Here is a 21,059-nt window from a genome sequence, read left to right as displayed (position 1 = left end):
ATTAAATTTAATATTATATACTAAATTAAAGGTAAATATGTATTTTTTTAAAAAAAATTAAAACTATTTTTTCTGAAATTTTCAAAATGATACATTTATAAGTAAGAATAAGTTTTTCACATATTTTCCATATTGATAGGAATCTAATTCCTTGTACCCACACTTTTTCACTTCACAATAAATATTAAAAAAAATATATTATTTTATCAAGAGAATTAGATTTCTACTAATTTTATCATTATTCAAACATGTCGTAGATTCCATTTGATTTTTAGAATAAAGACAGGAATAAAATAACTATGTTATAGGTTTAGTTTTTAGTACATTTGGTAGTTTTTAAATTTAGAAATAATTATTATATAAGAATATATAAGCTTTCATTTGAAAAAATGACTATTTTTTTAAAAAATCTCACCATTGTTATTTTTATATTTTTATTTAGATAAACTTAAAAAATATACCTATTTTATTTTGATAAATTTCAGATTTAGATGGATTATCATATAGTAAAAATGCATAAGTAAATATAAAAATAATTTTTATCAAATTTGAAAATTTTTATAATAAAAAATATTTTAAAAAGATTAAACACAATTCCTTATCTAATATTTTTACGAAATATATAAATAGGAATAATTAATCCTTTTTTTCTTTTTTTATTTTTATGAAAAGTTATTCCTATTTTATTTGGAATAGTAATTTTGAATATAAAACTTTAGTGTTTGTTTTCAAACAAATTAGACTCCAAGGCAATGGGATTGAGCATAGCCCACCATATAATTGACAATATACCAACATCATTCAATTTGTAATTTGAGAAAGTAAGTTAGCTCACTTCTCAAGCATTTTTGTGTGGCCATATAATAATATTAATATTTCATTCATGAAAATTTAATCCAAAAACTAAAAACTTGACTTTGACAGAAATAGTAATATAAAAATGAAGCAGAAAAATCAGCAAATATATTTGCAGTTTGAGTTTTGACTCTGGCAAAACATTAACAGAATGGCCAAAAACCCATCAGTAATTTTAGTGGTAAGAATGGGTCAAGGTTCAAAATCTCTCACCGTTTTGATCATCAAAGTCTTGAAAACAAGGACTCTAATTTCATCTACAAGTACAAGCTCGATCCACTTGGGAGCTCTTTCCTCCGACTTTTTTGTATAAGCTCACGTTATGAATGTGATATGGACTAGAAACTATTACCCAACTAGAGCATCAATCTTACGCGTTTGACCCAGTCTTGCACCACGTTTTTTTTTTTTTTTGGTTGCCTTTTTAAGGAAAACATAAAAATATCCACCTTCAATAAAAATTTTTAAAAAATATATTAATATATTTTATTTTCAATAATTCTGTCAACCTTTTACTTATTTTATCCAATAAATTATTCAAAATATTCTCATTATATTATTTAAATAAATTTCATAAAAAATTGATTTAGATCACAATTATTATCGAACTTTATCAAAACATTTAATAATATAACCGACATAATCAACACTTATAGCTTTATTATAATTTCTGAATAATAATATGTAAGGTGTTTTTCTATAATATATATATATATATTTTGATATTTATTAAAGGAATTTTTTATTTGAAAATTGATAAGTTTTAAAATTTATGAATTTATTAATTAAGTACGGTTATTTAGTGAACAATATTATTAGATTTTTTTTTTTACTTTAATAATAATTTTCATTTTTATTTGTAAATAGTGAAAGGAAAATATAAAAAAAAAAGAAAAAAGAAAAAATGAAAATGAAGAAGCAAAGAGATATAAGAAAAAAATATATATATTTTGTAAGACAATTGAGATGGGCCCCTCCTATGAACGGGGTGTGTAATTTGGGACGGAATGTGTAATCAGGGACGGACGTAGACAAAATTAAGTGATACTATTTTGTCTTCGTTCCCAGTTAGGAAAAGGGCGGGGTGAGGGAACCTTTACATAGGGAGGGTTCATACTCGATTCCCTCCCTTGTTAATGGAAACAAAAGTAGTTTTATTTGATTTTGTCCATAATCCATCCCAATTACACACCTCATCTCATGGTAGGGGCCTTCTCTTTAACCACGATGAAGTGTGTCATATTCAACCTCATCCCGATATAGTTTTTATCTGATTTTCCTTTTTTTTTTTTCTTATTTTCATATTTTCCTTTTTTTTATTATATTTTTTTAACCATTTATAAATAAAAATAAAGATTATCTCCACCCATATCAAAGGAAGTATCTTTTATCAAAATAAAAGAAATTTGTAAAGCTACAAGTTACAAACGTGGATCATTGAAGATAACGAAGGCTGCAAATCATATCCATTTTTATGGATTTATTTAGATGATACAGTGAAGATATTATGTATAATTTGTAGAATAAAAAATGTAAAATGTGCGCAAAATTATTGAAAATAAAAGAGGTGGGCATTTTTCTTCTTCTTCAATCTCCCATTCCACACTTTTTTTCTTTGCCGTACTGTGCCAACCCAATTTGGTTTTTGGTTGGCCACAAAGTCACAATACGTGTTTTTGGGTTTTAATCCTCCACAACCCACCATTGATTTCGTCTAGTATTCACTTCTGTATTACATGGGTATCTTTGAACTTTTTTTTTGATGGAAGGGTGTTTTTTGAACTTAGATACCAATGACAAAATATTTTTTCCATGGCTTTCCAAGTTTCCATTGTACCAATATAAGGCAATTTCACTCAACTTTTTCCGTGGCTTTCTCTTTGTCACTGCAGTCGAAGGACAGCCCGTGATATTCAATGGAGGGCAAAATTTTTGGTTTTCATTGAATGTTTTTAAATTTAATTAAGAGCATAATGGATATTCACTGGATTGAATAAATTAATAATAGGCAAAATTATGTATTTTGAAGAGGAAGGGCATTTTTTATTTTTATTTTTATTTTTTTTTTGGTACCCTACAAGTGGGCATTTTTGTTTTTTTCTGCTAGTTTCAGGCAGCATTTGGATATTCAAAATCTTACCGTATATCTGTCTCAGTCCATTCACATTTAGATTCTTGACAAATTGAGAGCAAAGGACTGAATTTAGAAACTTTTTGAGTCTGAGACACTAAAAAGAAGTACACTATATGTTTTAAAATTCATCATTAAGGAAATAATGAGAATATAGTGACCTTTAGGCAAGATCCTCCCAATTCTTACTCTGAAATTTGTAATCCCCAGGAAAATTGATCAAATGGGCACTACTCGGAATACAAAAACCATCATGGTGGTCCCTGGAAGCTATCATCATTGATTGAGGTTGAGTAATAATGGCAATGTCATTTAATGAAAGAAAAATATTTTGTTTGTCACTACTGAGTTCCATCACAAATGGCCCCACTTAACATACTAATTTGACGAGTTCGTTTTTCTATGTAGGATTTTAGTCAATTGCAATTCCATGATCATTATTAATGACACATAGCAATACTCACAGAATTATTTGTTACCTGTCTCGCCAATGATTAAAAAACCATAATTGTGCTTTGTGGAGAGATCATAAGTAGGAGAATTGCTACTTCAGTAGTGGGTAGGGCCTGTTATGGGGGTCTTATCCATTTAACAGAAATTATCCATCAATCCAATCTTATGCCCCAATCCAATCCGGTAAGACAATAGATTTTGTGAAGAGCCCAAACATTTGCCATGTATGAGTTTTGTTGTAAGGAGATAAAATCCCAATCAAACATATGAAGATCAAGCAGTCGATATTGCACATTTAATTTGAAAAAGTAAACAGAAGAGTACACCTTGAATCTGAAAAGAAGAACAGAAAAAAAATATAAAAAGAAACAATAAAAACATTGTGCAACTATAAGGTCTATACTGTATATCACTAAGCAAGCTTAAACAGCTATCGACAACATAACAGGAAGGAGGTAAAACAAATTTTTACCACTGAAGCATATTTTTACTCCTTTTTCAAAAGTTAAAATTTCTATTTGTATATCTTTAAATAGACATATTTGGCGTATTGGAATTTTGGCATTGGCCCAATTCCTCCATACGGAGCAAACTGATACGCTACCAGCAGAAGAAGGCCAGCCTTATGATCCTTTACATACAGTAATATCAAATAGTTTGAAAAGAACTTGAAGCATGTACAAATTACAGTGAAACTAGTTAATCATTTAGTTAACATAACGTTTATGGAAATTCCACTACCAAGAATAATAATAGTGACAACAACAACAACAACAATATTCGATACCTTTTATTGTGTCAGGCATGTACAAGTATGGAGGAGCTCATAGATACACAGCCTTTCAAGCGTTGAATAACATTCCGGCTGACCAGCCCTGAGTGGTGAGGAAGAGGAAGACCCTCCTTCACACACTCATCATACTTCTCCAAAGTGGACACAATGTCGCTGAAATCAGGCCGCTTCGAGGGGTTTGCTGCCCAGCATCTCTTCATCAAGTGTGCGAGTGCAGGCTGGCAACTAGCTGGCACTGGAGGCCGCTCGTTCTGCCACACGAAAATGGATCACAACAAAACAAGATAGATGCCAAGTTGCTTTCACTTTTTGCCCAACTTGTAAGCTGATAAATGCATTTTTTGACTTCTATGTATAATAAATGTACTATCACTAGGAATGGGGGCAATTGTACTCAAAACATATTATCACATTGCACCCTATCTATACCTTTTTCACGTACACTACCCCACTTATGCATTTTGTTTTCATGTCTTCCAAGTCCTACCCCATAATGTTTTGCCCTTGTCCCCTTCCTAATTCGAAACAAGCACAGCATTAAGATATAGCAGATTGCTGAAGGGTTTCCCAGGAATGGAGCGGGGACATGTGTGTTTCAAACAGAATGCACACACAATAGAACAATTATCTCATTTCCTCTAATGTCAGTTTTTGAACAAGTATGTGATTCTCGATAATTGCTGGTTCACAAGTTATCTTGCTCTTTATGGTATGTTTTTGGGGAACTTGGATCTTTCAAATGCTATCTTATATATTCAATCAATACATGTCAAATGGATTTCCCTACCCCTCTTTCTCTAATCACAAGTAACTATGATAATGTGCCTTGCAAAATACAGAGTTCTCTCGGGAGCGTTAGGAACAAACTGAAATACACAACTTGCTGCAAAGGATTTTAATGGAACATGCTTTTACAGCCTCAGTTACATTGAAGCATAACTTGTAGTCACCTTGAAGAGTAACTTCTAACTTGTATATTAATATTCATCTATGAAAATATATATTTCTTATTCTAGACCAGCATGGAAAGAGTAGTTCTTCTACTGAAACAACGTCCTAAACAATTCTGCTAAGTGAGCAATGACTCAAGGGCCATATAGTTTGTGAAAAAGCAATATCCCATCCCCTGCATCAAATGAGAAATACATTGACAAGTTTTCATATTATGTTTGATTCCCATATATTTTGAGCATGATGCATAAATGTTAAGGCAGAAACAAAGAAAAGGGGAACAAAAAAATCCTAATTTTCTTCTCTGATCACATGTTTTTGGAAAACAAGTACTATAATATATATTTGAAACTAAATGAAGGATTTATATAATGTATAGCAATCTGACCTTCTCAGCCACAGCAAATGCAGCCTGCACTGGGGTCATTCCTTGGAAGGGAAGCAAAGCGGTTGTGAGCTCCCATAGCACAATCCCAAAGCTATAAACATCAACTTTCCTAGTATAAGTTTTCTCCTTGATCATCTCCGGTGCCATCCAACGATAAGTTCCCTTGTTTCCCTTGGTCTCCTGGCATTGTGTTTCAAGACACGACGTACCAAAATCTGCTACCTTAACCCTCATTTCATCATTAAGAAGCAAGTTATTGGATTTGAGGTCCCTGTGGATAACCCCTTGCGAATGAAGGTATTCCATTCCTCGGGATATGTCAAGAGCTAACCTGAGTATTGTTTCTGTTGAAAGTGAGTATGGCTCCTTCTTGTTTAGATACATCCTCAGCGTTCCTTGAGACATGTATTCTGTGATGATACAGTAGACAGGAGGCTTTCTACAAGCTGCGATAAACTGTAAAACAAACAAACAAACAGAAAAGAGTAAGAACCTGGATTTGACAACCTTTCATTTAGTAATAACATGTTTTCTAAATTATAGTTTTGGAATTCATTTTGTTTAAGGATTCAATTCTTATTCATAAAACAAGACCACTAGGTAAAAAATTTCAATTCTTATTCAATTCTTATTCATAAAACAGAAGTAGAGGGATCAATGTCGATGCACACAAAGCATGGTAGAAAATTTGTAGCTAACGCTAAAGATTAGGAAGAGAAAAGGTTGGATTTTTTTTCACTTTTTTTCCCTAATCAAAATTGCCTATGATACCAAATTTGTTTCATTTGGTCAACAATAAAGTAAAAACAAGTTTAAAAGGAAGAGCAAAACCACTACATTCGCCACAAGATAATGTTTAACATGTCATTAATAATGTAAGGATGAAAGCAATGTGAGTGATCGTAGCCTATAAGATACACTCGAGAGTTAATTTTTCCTCTATCGTAGACCTCTGTAATGAAACTCTTTGATTTCAGTGATTAAGCTAGTTATCACATTCAGACATGAAGAATTCAACCATAAGTTTTGTACAGGAAATTGTTCAATCTTTTTCCAGTGATTTGATAGAAAGTAAACAAAAAAGCCTTATGAGTCCAAATTGGAGCTGAAAAACCTTTACCTGCACTATATTTGGATGAAAGAGTCGCGAAAGCAGAGCAACTTCAGACTTGAATTGCTGTTCAAGTAAGGATCTGGTCTCCTCATTCTGGTTTGGAATCCTTACCATTTTCACAGCAACAGCTCGCTGCTTGTAAATTCCACGGTAAATCCTACTATGTGCTCCTGAAGCGAATTTGTTGCCGATAAAAAGCTGCGAAAGATCAGCGGTCCACTCCTCCTGATCCTCCTTCGATGGTTCCCAAGTTTCCACATTTTCAGAGTCCAATATCATAGACCAAGATTCCAAGCTATCAAACCTTTTCCTCTCTAAATTGTCCATGTCAGAATTCAGCTTGGTTTTCGAAGTGGAAGGAACTGGCAAAGGCTTGCTCTTCGACCTTCTAAGACGAAGTGCATGAAAGCATGAACCCGCCATTTTTTCAGTTCTAATTTTGAGCTTATTAAAAGCCCCCCACTTTTTTTTTTTTTTAATGTGAAAATTGGGTATAAGATTGAATCTTAGAAAGGAAAAAGAAAGAAAGAAAAAACAAAAAAGAGAGTTTTTATCAAAACAAACAATCAAAAGGAATTTTCCTTCTGAATGTGTGAATTGATTTTAGGAAATGCATGAACTGATTCAAAAACATGGGTATGGAAAAAGAATGGAAAAAAGATACGGGTTTTCATGAATTTATCAAAACAAGGAGGAAAAGTAGGATGGGAATGGAATCCGAGAACATCCATTAATGTTATCTGAGAGAAAACGAGGAACAAGAAGAACAAGATGGCATTTTTCCATATCAGTCATAAACATACTAGTTTGTATCAAAGCTGTAATAAACCAATGAAAACTCCATAACGATCACGAAGCATATACAAAGACATATGTTTGAGCTTCATGGTTTCAAGAAGTGTAAGCAGAGCAAAAGGAAAAGAAAAAGAAAATTCATGAAAAAATGCAGATTTTCCAGATAAAGAAAGAAGAAGGGGTACGCAGATTTTCACGGTTATTTCTGATAGGATCAGGAGGATTAGGTCGTTTGGGCAGTAGAAAAGATGAATTCAGAGGCAGAGATTTCAGGGGTGACTCGTGATTGCTCGGTTTAAAAGTAGACCTTTTTTATAGGATAGAGAGAGAAAGAGAGGGAGACAGAAAGATTGCTTTTTTTTTCTTTTTTTTTTAGTTTAAAATTTTTTTTCTTCGTTGGCCGAATCCAGCTCCTCTATATTTCTGTTGCAATGCTTAGTGGCCACAGTCTCAAGAACTTCATTAAATATCAAAAGATTGATGTCACTTTTAATATTTTTCGAGCGAAAAAAAAGATTGATGCACTTGGAAACTTTAGTTTCATATCTATCCATTTTTTAACGGTAATGCCACATTTTTTTATTTTTTTTAAAAATTTTTTGGACTCACAAAGTCAATATAAGTTGGCTTTTAGCGTAAAATAATAATAAAAATGAAAAAAAAAAAAAAGTTAAAAATATCATACAAGTGGCATGTATCAGTGGGCCAAAACTATACTTGACAAGTAGGTGTCAATGGCTAAAATCAAGTTACATGGTCGATTCATGACGTCTTTGGACTGCACTTCTCAATTCCAATCAACCGGGCGTATTATGTCGATTCTTTTAGGTAATATATTTGAAAATGCCTATTGATTTTTTATTAACACGGTTTTGAGCATAAATGGTACATTCTAAAATAACCATTACTTGTACATCTTTATCCTTGGCTATGAGCCTTTTTTGGGTTTTTTACTGATTTCATTTTTTTATTTTCCAATCCAAAGGAAAAAAGAAAGGAACAAAAAAAAAAAAAAAAAAAGAAGTTGCTAACTCGAAATGAAATCATGAAAGCTTTCCTTTTAATTTCAATCAATTAATAATCACTACAATAATAATAATAAGGAATATGATTATTTCTAACTATATTTAATTTACACTTTATAATAAATACAAATCATTGTACAGTATTTTATTTAAATATCTTGTATGATATTGTTGCTACAGCCATCATTTTTTCATTTATTTTATAAAAATAAAAAATAAAATAAAAAAGAAGAAGAAGATAAGGAGAGGGACTAGTCACAGATATTTGATTGTATCTCTAATCTTCTTCACCCTCTCCCATCTCACTAACTAGAATGAAAAAAAAGAAAATATCAACGCATCCGGAAATAAATGATTAATCTCTATCAATAAACCCACTAAAGACCTGAATCATAGAATACTTACTATATTAGGTTGCACAAAAAATAATTGCATCAATTCAAAGCCCCCCAAAAATATTTTATAAGATTAAAAAGGTCTGTTAAGTACCCCCGGCTATGTCATAATAGATCAGAACACTTGTAAGGTTGGTCCAAAATTAAGGCACAAAACATGAACAACAAATAAGCTACCAAAAAAAAAAAAAAAAAAAAAAACGAATCAAGCAAAAAAAAAAAAAAAAGGAAAAAAATGAAGTATTATTTTTATTGGGTGCGCAGCGTCTAATGAGGCGTAATTAAGATAATATAATCCATAAAATTTGATGTGATAATATAATCCATAAATTGATGTAACTGAATGTTAGATGCCAAAGAGAAGAATTTTGTGTTCGACTTTTCTTTGACCTTTATATATAACTTTTGCCCCATGTATATTGATAGAGTTGGCTTATGAGTTATCATTTGCTAGGCTTCGTTAATTTAGGTGAATTCTTTTAGGAAATCGTGGGTTCTTTTGTTTTATTTTGGCAGTAAAAAAGATGCACCCCCCAAAAAAAAATAAATAAATAAATAAATTTTCTGATATCAATAAACGCAAGGTAATTAGCTAAAATGTTTATATGCTACTCAAATTTGGGTTGGTTTCCATGACAAAGTGAGGATTTATCGGAAAAACTATAGCTTTCTCATGGATTTTTGTTTTATAGTGCAAATGCAACCTAGGGTAAGCAACCCCAAAGAATGAGCCACATTTTTCTTTGGGCTGTTGAGAACTTTCAGACTTAAATAGAAGGAGAAATACATTGCTTAGCCGACAATTAGATGCTTGGAAATGGGAAAACAAAATTGTTGGCCCATTTTGGTTTTATATATAACTATATTTTGAAAATCCTATGACTTGGATTTTTTTATATTCTTTTTCTAATGATGCAAGTCCCCACCTAAAAAGATCACACTGTTTGGAAGAAAATAAAAGGAGGTTATGCATGCAAGCATATTCTGAAGTTTAAGCTCTTACACTTTATTCCAAAATTTTGCGACATGGCATTGCTAATTATTATTATTATTATTATTATTATTTGTTTAAAGAATAGTTGACGTGGAGAGGAGAAAATGTTCCCTACTCATTTCATTGTACTAAGAATCAAATTATTGAATTTCCCTATATAACTAGCTTGCAATATTAAGCAAGCATTTTATTTCAAAGTAAGGAATCGGATTAAAGGCCTTGCGTACACATATATATATATATATATATATATATATATATATATTCCAAAAAGCAGTGAGAAAAGAATGCCCATGAATTCCTTAGATTGTGGTTCAACTAAACTTTCATTATCTATTCCAGTTTCTTGTTAATCACACATTATGTGATTTATTTCTTTAAAGAAAAAAACAAAAACTAAAGGAGGGAAATAAAAGAAAGTTGGAATATCAATTGGAATATGGTAAGTGGTGATTGAATTTGATGTGAAGTATGATTTTTTTTTTCATTTTTTTTTTTCATGAATTGCCAAAACTAACCTGATACATTCTATCAAAATAATAAACTAAATTGATACATAGCAAAATGTTGGATACTTAACAAAGATTTATGTTTCTAAGGGAAAATTTTTTTGCATAGGGTGTTCGTTTGGAAAGATTCAAACAGATTTCTTTCAAAAGCAAAACCTAACCCACAGATGACAAACAACCAGCAGAAGCACTAAAAATTATCTTATACATGTTTGGAGGATTGCTTTTTCTATGGAAGTGCAAAGTCTGCAACAATGCAAGATCTTTAGCAAGACCAAGAAAATGGAAGAAGAGACACCTATGAATTACTAAGTCTTAACATTTTGTAGTATTTATGTTTATACCTGAGATGTCGTATATATGTAGACCACTGGTGCCAATTAGTAATTAATATTGGCAAAAAAAGTAAAACATGTTTAGTGCAAAGTACTCGTTACACTTCCAAGAAAACACCCAAAATCTAATCCCCCCCCACTGAGTAGATACTACAATGGAGCCAATTAATTTGTGTTGGCCCATGCTTAGCCCAGTCCATAAGTTTTTTTTTTTTTTTTTTGGTCTCCTGAAACATGGTTCATAAGCAATTAAACTAATAAGGATGAAGGGCAAAGCGAAAAATATGATGGCCGAAGTTTTGAAAGGTGAACCTTAAACTAAGGTATAATTAGTTATACACATGAAAAATCAATAGAACTCCGAGATAAAATTACGATGGAAAATACTGACTATACAATGGAAAACGTCAAAACTAACAAGATTTCAGTACTCAGAGATAAAATTACATTTTTAAGTCTTAAGAATGAGATGGGGCAGACCCAAACGGTACCTAGTGAGCAAATGTTTGTGCCTTGTGTACCAGAAGGGTAGGGTATACGATAGGGGAATTTGCTGCCAAATGGTTCATTGACTGCGAGGCAACTCTTAAGCCCTTCTCTTCAATCCTCTAGCTCCTCAAAATAAATTAAATAAAAAAATGATTGATTGAATTCAAATAATAATTATAATATATGTTGACAACAAAGATGAATAATTTTGAGAACAATGATTTCTATATCATATTCAAAATTTTGGGTGATTATATAGTTGTTAGTCATATCATATGCCTCGTATTATTTGAGAGAGATGAGGTTCGTTCAGTAGGAAATGTCACTCAATCAAAATGACAACTCTCTCACTCTCTCTCTCTCTCTCTCTCTATTTTTGGATTTTTGTTTTGCAATTTTTAACTTCAACCGAATTGGAACCATTGAAAAGAGGTGACCCAAAATGTTCCACCGACAATTTGTTTAAAATTCGAAACACAATTGAAATATGAAAAATGGAGAAAATCTATCCCACCTCAAAACATATTTGCTGTACATCCTTCCATCTCATTCATGTTCCTTATCTTCAATCTCATGGCCAATAAAATACTATCTTTATGATGACCCAATTCTATAAAACAAATTTTTTAAAACAACTTTTCGCTTTGGGTCCATAAAAAGATAAAATTAAGACGCCTCCAATGCAAGATTGCCATTCACAATGCCAAAAAGTTTTGTTTCATGATTATTTTTATCTATCTATTTATTTATTTAACTCAGGACTGCAACACGAAGATCCACCTCTTTATTCACTCATTGCTAGAAAAAGATAATAACAATAAAAAAAAATATAAAAATAAAAAGATTTGAAAGCGATGGGGGTCTTCCTCACAAATGTTAATTTTGATTAAGACTAATTGTTAATTAAGTCAGAAGTGTTTCCATAATAGGATCTTACTCAACTTAATGCAATCATTTACTTCCTGATCCAGACCTAATTAATTCATGACAAAGAGTTCGTTTTCATATATCGGTGGCCCATATCAGCAACATCCAACCCAATTTATGGCTCATTTTCGTCATTCTCACCACCTCTCTCTCCTTTCTTAATAGAGTAGGGATACTATCTCGACGTGTCCGAATTATATTGAAATTGACATTTTGTATTCTAATTTTCTTTTTTTCTTTTTTTTTTTTTTTTTTGGTTTTAACAATTTGCATCCCAAATTTTCTTAAATCTTGGATTGTTGGTCCTTTTAACGCTTTTCATTTAATTCATTGCCAATTGAACATGTGTCCATCATGTGAGTTTAAAGGAAGAAGAAGGTATAAAAAGGCATAAGATGCCCCTCCTCTAAGATCACTTGCTTAGGATGTGTTTAATCTACTAATTGATTGGATAAAAATTGTTGAAAGGATCAAGGGTGCAAGGTTTAGTCAAATTTGGGGTGCAAATTGCCAGAAAAAATTTATAAAAAAAAGTGCAAAGTGCATATCTAATATAATCCAAGGTAGATTTGTACCAATATAGCTTTTTGTTAGGTTAGATAATAATAATAATAATAATAGGTATCGTTTGTCATTTTTGTAAATGATGCTGACCATAAAATCTTTCTATGTGATAATAATTAATTGAATTTTATTTACTTTTTTTTTTCAAATTTAAAAATCTATATGAGAGAGTAATTACCGACCAATTAAATTGACATGTTAGATTTTCTTAAATTTTTTTCTTTTTGAAAAAATTGACATGTTAGAGTGTAGTGGCTGAGACATAACAATTTTCTTTTTAATATCCATATTTTAGGTTAAGCGTTTAGCTTTTATGATCATTACATTGGATTCAATCCAACTGGTAAAAGGTAATTATTACATATCTAAAACGAAAAAGTAGAAGGTCATTGTTAGATGGCAGATCGTGATCGGCAAAGCTAGATGTGGTACAATTTCCTATCTTTAGTTTTTTCTTTTTCAAATACTATTTATTATTATTTGTGAATATCATAGCAGGGGCATATATTATGTAATAATTTACTTGATTTTCAGAAAAATTTACTCTTTGACTTTCAGAAAAATTTACTTTTTCGCATGCTAACCTTTTAATTTAAGAAGTTATAATTAAATGCACCTAAGCAACATTTATCATATTCATAATGAATCTCGTTGGTGTTCACAAAAACAAATTTATTATTGGGTCATTTTCTATTATTTTGTTTATTATGGAAGTCAATTTTTATCTTTAAAGCGCATCGAAGAGGATGCAAAATTTACGAAAATATAACATAATTTTTCCAAAAGAGGAGGATGCAAGCAACAAAAACTTTGCAAAAAAGGCTTCGGTGGCAGAATCAATAAAATACCATTTAACAGAATGACCAAATTAACCCCGGAAAGTTGATGTGTTATATTATACCTGGCTTTTACACTTTTATTTTCAATTTTAATGCTTGGCGTTGTTTAAAATGAATTAGTGAATATAATAAGGTGTGAAGAATAATTAAATTATAAAAATAATAATAATTAAAAAAAATATATTCAAAAAGGGCCGTGTTTCCCACGCGCCCTTTGCTTATCCCAAGCCTGAAGCACCAGTTCAGGTTGACTATCAGTTCAAATTGTGTCCAGGGATATATTCGTCCTTTTGGGGCTCCGCTACGAAGCATCTTGGAGCCGCATCTGCTTTCCCACCGACCTCTTGGAAATTTAATTTTCCATTAATGCCCTCGAAAACTTTACGAATTCCACAAGTCCGTAAAAATAAAAGGGGGACAACGAGAGTGACACCGTCATGGGGGTAAAAATTTCTGTTGCTGTGACGATTATACCCTCAGTGACCAATTGACGGTAACAACCAAAATGAATTATTATTCCTCACCGTTAGATTCGGTGAAAGTGGCGGGACCCATGTCCTGCCAATTGCAATCTGTGGGTCCCTGTTGAGGCAACATGGCTTGTGTGTGGTTGCTATGCGTACAAAATTCCGTCCCTCGCATGGGGATAAATTTGACGTGTGGACGGCGGATCTACCATTTGGGAAGAAAAATTATGTCCCACTTGTGAAAAAACGATCAAAAACTGAAATTCGGTAAATTAAAAGCTGATTGTGATTGGATAATCATGACCGTCAAACCTATCCCTTGTTGTCTAGAATGTGATGATACAATACAGAAGATTTTCTGGCAAGAACATCTTAACTGTACGACCCGTTAAGCCTAAATGACAACTTGCCAATGGGGCCCAATTCTATGCAATTTGACTGTGAATGATCCACTCCAACTTAAGCCCTTTTGATGAGCACCGCAATGTCAATGTTAGCATCAAATTTTGGTATTTATTACTTTTCTTTTTAAATGCTAAATAGTAGTGTCATTTGGTTTTTAGCTTTTGATATTTGATTTTCTTTTTCTTTTTAAATGTGTATGATTTATTTATGTTAGCTCAAGTTATAAAAAAGATATATTTATTACAATTTCAAATGCCAAATATAATACTTTACTTCACATCAATAAATTTTGGTATCTTCAATTAGAGTATTTTCAATGAAAAATGCTAAAACATCAATATCAAATTTTAATATGGAATTCCAATGCAAAGATGTTAAATAGCATAAATTTATTTTTGAGTAGGTATAGTTTTTGCAATTTATCATGATTGTATTGATGCCATTTGGAATGTTAAATAAAGCATTATTATTTAGCCTTGGTGAAATTTGGCACTTTGCATTAGATACATATCTAGAATCATAGTGCTATTATATATTTTAACATTGTTAATTGAGGTTGACTCAATTAGGATTTTTTTGCATGCATAAATTATTTTAATGATAAAAAGAAAACATTAATATTACTTAGCTTGTGAAGAATAATTAAAGAAAAATGCAAAGTCAAGGAATATAATAAACAATGATAATTAAGAAATATTGAACATGACGCTAGAAGTTGGAACTAAAATAATGTATTAACGAAGAAAAGGAATGATACATGTAATGTAAGTATAACTCCAGATTGTGCTTAATTTTGAATCCCCAAACTATCAACTTCTTTTCTTTTAAAAAAAAAATGTAATTCTTATATTTATTTAATTAAAAAGTAATATGGTATCATGAAATTTTGTTTTATTTAATTATTCAACACAATGAAAAGTTTCTTAATGATAGTATTATATTTCTTTAAAAGAAAAGAAAAAAGGAATTGACACGAGAATAGATCTTCAGGACACAAGGTTTGACAATTTTGAGTATTTTTTGGTAAGAATATTTTGAGTTTGTTCATTCAAATTTAAAATTTGCATATCATTAACTGAATGTCAATATTAAATTAACTATTTTATTACCCAGATAGATTTAAGTATTAATTTCCAATTTAACTCGACTTGTTCAAATTGGCTTGGATTTTATGTCAAAAAATAAAAAGGAAAAAGGAAAAATTGCACTGGACTTATATCAACTAATTTTAAACATATCTCTGTTTTCATTTTTTTTTTTTTTGAACAACCATATCCCAAAGTTAGTTATAATTTGGACGTTAATCTATTGCTAATAGAAATAATTTTATAAATTTTATGCATATTATTTTTGTACATTGGATAAAAAAATAAAATTATAATATTTTATACGACCGGAGCAGTGCAGGCAAACTGCAGAGAGACAAAAAGTTACTTTGTTAATAAAGACAGTGGATAACGAAGAATTGGAACCAAGAAAGAATAAAAAATGGCAGAGGGTAAAAAGGTAAAAACGAAGTAGTTAATGGGCACAGGAAAGTCCTCAAAACCGAGTGATAGCGAGGGAGAGAGACAGTGTACCGCCATTTGAAGACAGGGATACGCACGTCATTATTGCAAAAAACCCAGACCCATTTTCGTCATTAGAGATTCTCAACTCGCCTCTAGCGCCATCATCACCAATATTCAGAGAACACACACTGACACGCACTCAAAACTGAAAACACGCACACACTCACACACACTCACTCTCTCTCTCTCTCTCTCTCTCTGTGAGAAAAATGGGTACCCGATTCCCTTCGCACCAGCTAAGCAGCGGACTGATTGTATCGGGTCGACCCGAGCAGCTCAAGGAGCGCCAGCCGACAATGGCCTCCAGAGCTGTGCCGTACACCGGAGGTGACGTCAAGAAATCCGGTGAGCTCGGCAAAATGTTCGACATACCGGTAGTTGATCCTTCATCCAAGACCTCACGCCCTTCTTCCTCTTCCCAGCACACCAGCGGATCGGTTCGATCCGGATCCAATTCAGGCCCAATTGGCAGACATTCCAATTCGGGTCCGATCCCGAAGAAATCTTCCGGTCCCATGATACCGCTCCAGCCAACAGGGCTGATCACGTCGGGTCCGCTGGGGTCGGGTCCTCTGGGATCGTCAGGTGGTGGGGGGAGGAGGTCGGGTCAGATGGAGCATACCGGGTCAATAGGGAAGGCGGTTTACGGGTCGGCCGTGACCAGCTTGAGGGAGGACGTGAAGGTAGGGTTTAGGGTTTCGAAGGTGGTGGTGTGGGTGTTCTTAGTGGTGGTTGCTATGGGTTTGCTTGTGGGAGCTTTTTTGATGGTGGCGGTGAAGAAAGCAGTGATTCTAGTGTCGGTAGCTGGGATTTTGTTGCCGGTTGTGGTGGTAATTCTGTGGAATTACATTTGGGGAAAGAGAGGGTTGCTAGGGTTTGTGAGGAGGTATCCTGATACCGAGCTTAGAGGTGCCATTGATGGACAGTACGTCAAGGTTACTGGGGTAATTATCATGTTTCTATATATACATATATATATATTTTATTTATTTTTTTGGGGGATGAAAATTACATTTTTATATATCTTCTGAGATTTTGTCTATTCTTTTAATCATTGCTGGAAATGGCCCCAAAAAGGGAGAATACACTTTTTTTTTCTTTTTTATGTAAAAAAAAAAAAAAATTGTTCTTTACTTATTTTTGAAATCAGTATTGCTGATGTTAGTATATTGTTCTTTTCTTGTTTAGTATCGTATTGCTTTTGTTAGCAGAATAAATCATTTTTATATTTCTTACCCTATTTTGGCGGTTGCTAACGCCAAATCTTGAAGATAGAGGTGTGGGGTTTGGGGGCGTTGATTATTATGGTCATTTGTAGAATGGATTTAGACGGCATTTTGGATTATTGCTAAAAAATCAATGAATTTCAACTCTCAAAAAAAAAATAATAATAATAATAGCAAGAATATTAAAACAATGAATTTGAGTTTGTAAATATACTTCCGCCTTAGTGGTGCATAACCTATTTTCCAAAACCAGGAAATAGTTCTGAGTTTTTGACTTTTGAATGTTGTCGCTAATAGAAGTTCATAGTGCTAAGTTGTCAATGAATATCTAGGTTGCACGTGGCAGCTAGTTTCTACAAGGGACCTAAGTTTGCTTCTTTAAGGGTTAAAGGATAGAGTTGATTTAAGATGCCTTCAAATTCTGCATCGACGTCGGGATGGTTGCAACGTGTGTGAACTCCTTTATTGCTAATTGAATTCAGCAAATTTGGTTGATGAATTTAGTTTATGGAATCTTAAGTTACTTTTTTCCGCTTGAAGCATCCCAAGACTGATACTAAATTTAGGATTTTAAAGGTGCTTGCAAGATTTCCTTAAAATAATGACGTGCTTTTTTCTTTGAAAATGCTCACCTAAAGATTTGTGTATTTTTAATTAATGGTTTGATGGGTTTTTTATTCAACTACCCTTTCTATTTTTGTAAAGAATCTGGCAAGTTCTCTTTATGTTTTATATTCTTTTTTGTGTTATTAGTTGTAGTTATAAAACTAAAGCCTTGGGTAAAGCCACTAATTGAGGATTGCATATTAAAGGGCACGATTTTTTTTCTGGACATCTTCAAGTTATATGGTTGCTGGGGAAAGAGGTAATGAAAGAGAGATTTTGTGATAGAAAATTTGATATTGTTGATACTTGGCAGTTAGGATGCTAGATTATTGTTCTAAAATGCCAATTTGACATTTATTGATGTTACAGGTATCTCATGGCTACATATTTATGGTTGACTACCTGAAATGTCTAATTTTTCTGTAGATAGGGTGCCATCCAAGTAATCTCAAGTTTTCTTTAAAAAGTTCTCTCTCTCTCTCTCCCCTTTAAAAAAAGTTTTATTTTCTTACATTCTGGATTTAAATATTATTTCCTGATATTGAAGGTATGTATAAATCTCGCCTAGCCCATAGTACTTTACCTCATTTGAGGAAGTCATTTGACAGTCATTTTACTCTGTGTATCTAATGTGTCTGAAGTGTTTGTTTAGCTTTATATGCTAGCATTTAGCTGTTATAGCTGTGATGTACTGCTAGTGTCATTTTCTGCAATTTTTGCTTTGTGATAATATTGTGATAATATAATCTCACCTAACCAACATATGAAACTGAGTTGAAGAAAACAGGCTGGGAATTGAAGAACCTTAATAATGCTTAGTAATCTACCTATGATCTCTCTCTCTCTCTCCCCTCCTCCTATTTTCACCCCTCTCATGGTAGAAGTGTGTGCTTCTATGATTGTAATTTTCACATAAAACTTTTTCATATTTATCTATCATGTAGGTTGTTACCTGCGGCAGTATCCCTTTGGAATCATCATACCAAAGGGTTCCTAGGTGTGTGTACGTTTCCACAGAATTATATGAATTCAAAGGATTGGATGGAAAGTCTGCAAATCCTAAACACCGCTGCTTTTCATGGGGATCTAGATATTCAGAGGTTAATTGTTAACCACTTGCTTATCTACTTTCTTGAAAAACTTGTGTTTTAAGCATGCAGTGTTTCCGACTAAAAAGGAAAAAGGGGGTTATATATATATATATGTGTATGTATAATTTATCAGGTTGAGAGGGATATGTGAACACGCCATTGTACAGAACTTGTTCTAGTGCATTCATTACCTCTCCACTGGTATACGAGAACCTGAAATGGAATGAGTGCACTTTTCAATCAGGTCAATAGGTCTTTAGGAGAGTAGCATCTGGGTATCTCTGACCTCGATCTCTGTAGCTACTTAATTTATTAACCAATTTTTACATCTAGCTAATGGCCTAAAATGGTTTTTAGCAATTCATATCTTGAAATCATCATGCAAGCCTCAAATTCCAGTAATTAGATAATTCTTATTCTCAAAACATATGGTAATAAACATTGAACAGGGATGTGATCTCAAGTATCTTATCTGTATTTCTGTTTATCCTAACTGAGAGAGTAGTCTGTAAGAAGTTTAAAGGGTTATTGGGCTTGAAGTAGGGGCTCAAAAATGAGCGAGTAAATGTCCTGATCTTCACATATTTGGTCACCTGTAAAGTGGGTATATAGACCTTGACCAGGTTAGTGTTAGCATCAATGAATTATTGTATGATATTTTAGGATCCGGAGGTTCATAGGGGCTTAATTTATGGTGAAAATGGTAAATCAAGATTCCAAGCATTCTTGGGGCACTAATGTGGTTTTGATAGCTCGAGCATAATTCTACCATTGTATTATCAATGGGCAAATGTTGAATTTCAGAATGTTTCCTTTTGGCATTGTTCAAGTTCGTAACCATGTCTCAACCTTAATTATGTGATCGGGAAGACTGATTGTTCATCTTTTATGAACAGAAATATATTGCTGATTTCTACATATCTGACTTTCAATCTGGATTAAGAGCTTTGGTGAAAGCTGGCTATGGAGCTAAGGTTGCTCCATTTGTTAAAGCATCTACTGTAGTGGATATCACAAAGGAAAACAGAGAGTCATCTCCAAGCTTTTTACGCTGGTTAGCTGACCGCAGTCTCTCTAGTGATGATCGTGTAATGCGCCTCAAAGAAGGGTATTCTAATTTTCCATTTCAAAAACCTTTTCACTACATGGGCAAAGTTTTTTTTTTTTTTTTTTTGGTTCGTATGGACTAGATTTTAGTTTATTTATTTTGTGAAATTTGGGTATTATCAACTAAAAGCTTCTATGTATATTTCTTGTTTGTCAGCTATGTCAAAGAAGGGAGTACTGTTAGTGTGATGGGGGTAGTCCGGCGCCATGATAACGTTCTCATGATAGTTCCACCAACAGAACCCGCATCAACAGGCTGTCAGTGGGCCCGTTTCCTCCTCCCTACCTATGTTGAAGGTCTTATTTTGACTTGCGATGATAATCAAAATGCTGATGTAGTCCCCGTGTAGATAATGAAAGCTTCATCGTGGTTTTGTTTTGAAGTGGATGCTGAAAAAGTAAAATATTTGGAGGGTGAAGTTGACAGCGAATCACGTAGTACCAAACCACTGTCTTTCAGTTCCGGGTTAAGTGTATGCAATTTGGCCTAGAAGATGCAGAGCAGGAAGACTGAAGGTCACGTAATAATCAAGGTTTGTTTACTTGAGAGTTAATATCCCGTAGAGGATGATAATGAGATCGGTGAGGGTAAAAAAGGATTTACTCTGTCAAGAAGCTAGAAGATGCTGCGCGTTTGTGATTTTTGGCTGATTTTATGTACATAAAGTCATAGAGGTACCCAAACGGGTTCGGAAATGTTGCTTGCTTATGCAAAATTTTAGTTTCGTAGAAGTGAAGTATTTTTGTGGTTATTTTCTTCTACAAGATATCCAGGCTCAGCTGTATTTCTATTTGATTATGTGAATTGTTTGTGAAGATCTGATTTTATGTTAATAGTCTTCTAAGCATCATACCATGTATACTGAATTTTGTCCAAATTTCTTATCGCTTTAGCTATAAACGTTAATTTACCTATAACACCCCCCAACCTCCAAAACAAAAACCCCAAATTGGAGATATTACTTGCTGCTTCTTTTCTGTTTTCGGTGGTGGATCTTCTAAATTCACATTCAAATTGCAGTCAGCTGT

At 32.8% G+C, this 21,059-nt stretch overlaps 2 protein-coding genes and 1 long non-coding RNA gene across 5 annotated transcripts; 1 reads left to right on the top strand and 2 right to left on the bottom strand.

Moving 5' to 3' along the window:
* Positions 1-3,602: 3,602 nt before the first annotated feature.
* Positions 3,603-7,935, bottom strand: LOC107414729 (serine/threonine/tyrosine-protein kinase HT1). 2 transcript variants are annotated; one of them, XM_016022906.4, is made up of 4 exons: positions 6,692-7,930; positions 5,572-6,027; positions 4,227-4,483; positions 3,603-3,772 (listed from the first exon to the last, which is right to left on the bottom strand). In XM_016022906.4, the coding sequence occupies exons 1-3, from the start codon at positions 7,106-7,108 to the stop codon at positions 4,238-4,240; spliced, it is 1,119 nt and encodes a 372-aa protein (XP_015878392.1). In that variant the 5' UTR covers positions 7,109-7,930; the 3' UTR covers positions 3,603-3,772; positions 4,227-4,237. The 2 variants fall into 2 exon arrangements, with proteins under 2 accessions (XP_015878392.1, XP_024927791.3); XM_025072023.3 differs by lacking the exons at positions 3,603-3,772; positions 4,227-4,483 and adding an exon at positions 4,964-5,358 and having other exon boundaries at positions 6,692-7,935.
* A 7,800-nt stretch (positions 7,936-15,735) lies between these two features.
* On the bottom strand, positions 15,736-16,144 carry LOC125421434 (uncharacterized). Its single transcript, XR_007239787.2, has 2 exons — positions 16,010-16,144; positions 15,736-15,841 (listed from the first exon to the last, which is right to left on the bottom strand). It is a non-coding gene; the product is annotated as an uncharacterized LOC125421434 (long non-coding RNA).
* On the top strand, positions 16,031-20,890 carry LOC107414712 (uncharacterized membrane protein At1g16860). 2 transcript variants are annotated; one of them, XM_016022873.4, is made up of 4 exons: positions 16,031-16,944; positions 18,777-18,932; positions 19,820-20,031; positions 20,188-20,890. In XM_016022873.4, the coding sequence occupies exons 1-4, from the start codon at positions 16,210-16,212 to the stop codon at positions 20,378-20,380; spliced, it is 1,296 nt and encodes a 431-aa protein (XP_015878359.1). In that variant the 5' UTR covers positions 16,031-16,209; the 3' UTR covers positions 20,381-20,890. The 2 variants fall into 2 exon arrangements, with proteins under 2 accessions (XP_015878359.1, XP_048326410.1); XM_048470453.2 differs by lacking the exon at positions 18,777-18,932.
* The last annotated feature ends 169 nt before the right edge of the window (positions 20,891-21,059 follow it).

The sequence above is a fragment of the Ziziphus jujuba genome, chromosome 1 (genome assembly GCF_031755915.1).
Source record: "Ziziphus jujuba cultivar Dongzao chromosome 1, ASM3175591v1".
Classification (NCBI taxonomy): Eukaryota; Viridiplantae; Streptophyta; class Magnoliopsida; order Rosales; family Rhamnaceae; genus Ziziphus; species Ziziphus jujuba.
Note: the sequence above shows the minus strand (reverse complement) of the source record. Positions and strands in the feature narration are given on the sequence as shown.

What these genes read in the sequence shown, in the direction of transcription:
- LOC107414729 (XM_016022906.4), bottom strand. Translation starts at nt 7,108, where the DNA reads ATGGCGGGTTCATGCTTTCATGCACTTCGTCTTAGAAGGTCGAAGAGC. An exon ending in TTCATCCAAATATAGTGCAG is followed by an intron (nt 6,028 to 6,691) that starts GTAAAGGTTTTT and finishes TTTGTTTTACAG; the next exon opens with TTTATCGCAGCTTGTAGAAA. An exon ending in CATTTGCTGTGGCTGAGAAG is followed by an intron (nt 4,484 to 5,571) that starts GTCAGATTGCTA and finishes TTCGTGTGGCAG; the next exon opens with AACGAGCGGCCTCCAGTGCC.
- LOC107414712 (XM_016022873.4), top strand. Translation starts at nt 16,210, where the DNA reads ATGGGTACCCGATTCCCTTCGCACCAGCTAAGCAGCGGACTGATTGTA. An exon ending in AGTACGTCAAGGTTACTGGG is followed by an intron (nt 16,945 to 18,776) that starts GTAATTATCATG and finishes TCTATCATGTAG; the next exon opens with GTTGTTACCTGCGGCAGTAT. An exon ending in GGGGATCTAGATATTCAGAG is followed by an intron (nt 18,933 to 19,819) that starts GTTAATTGTTAA and finishes TTTTATGAACAG; the next exon opens with AAATATATTGCTGATTTCTA.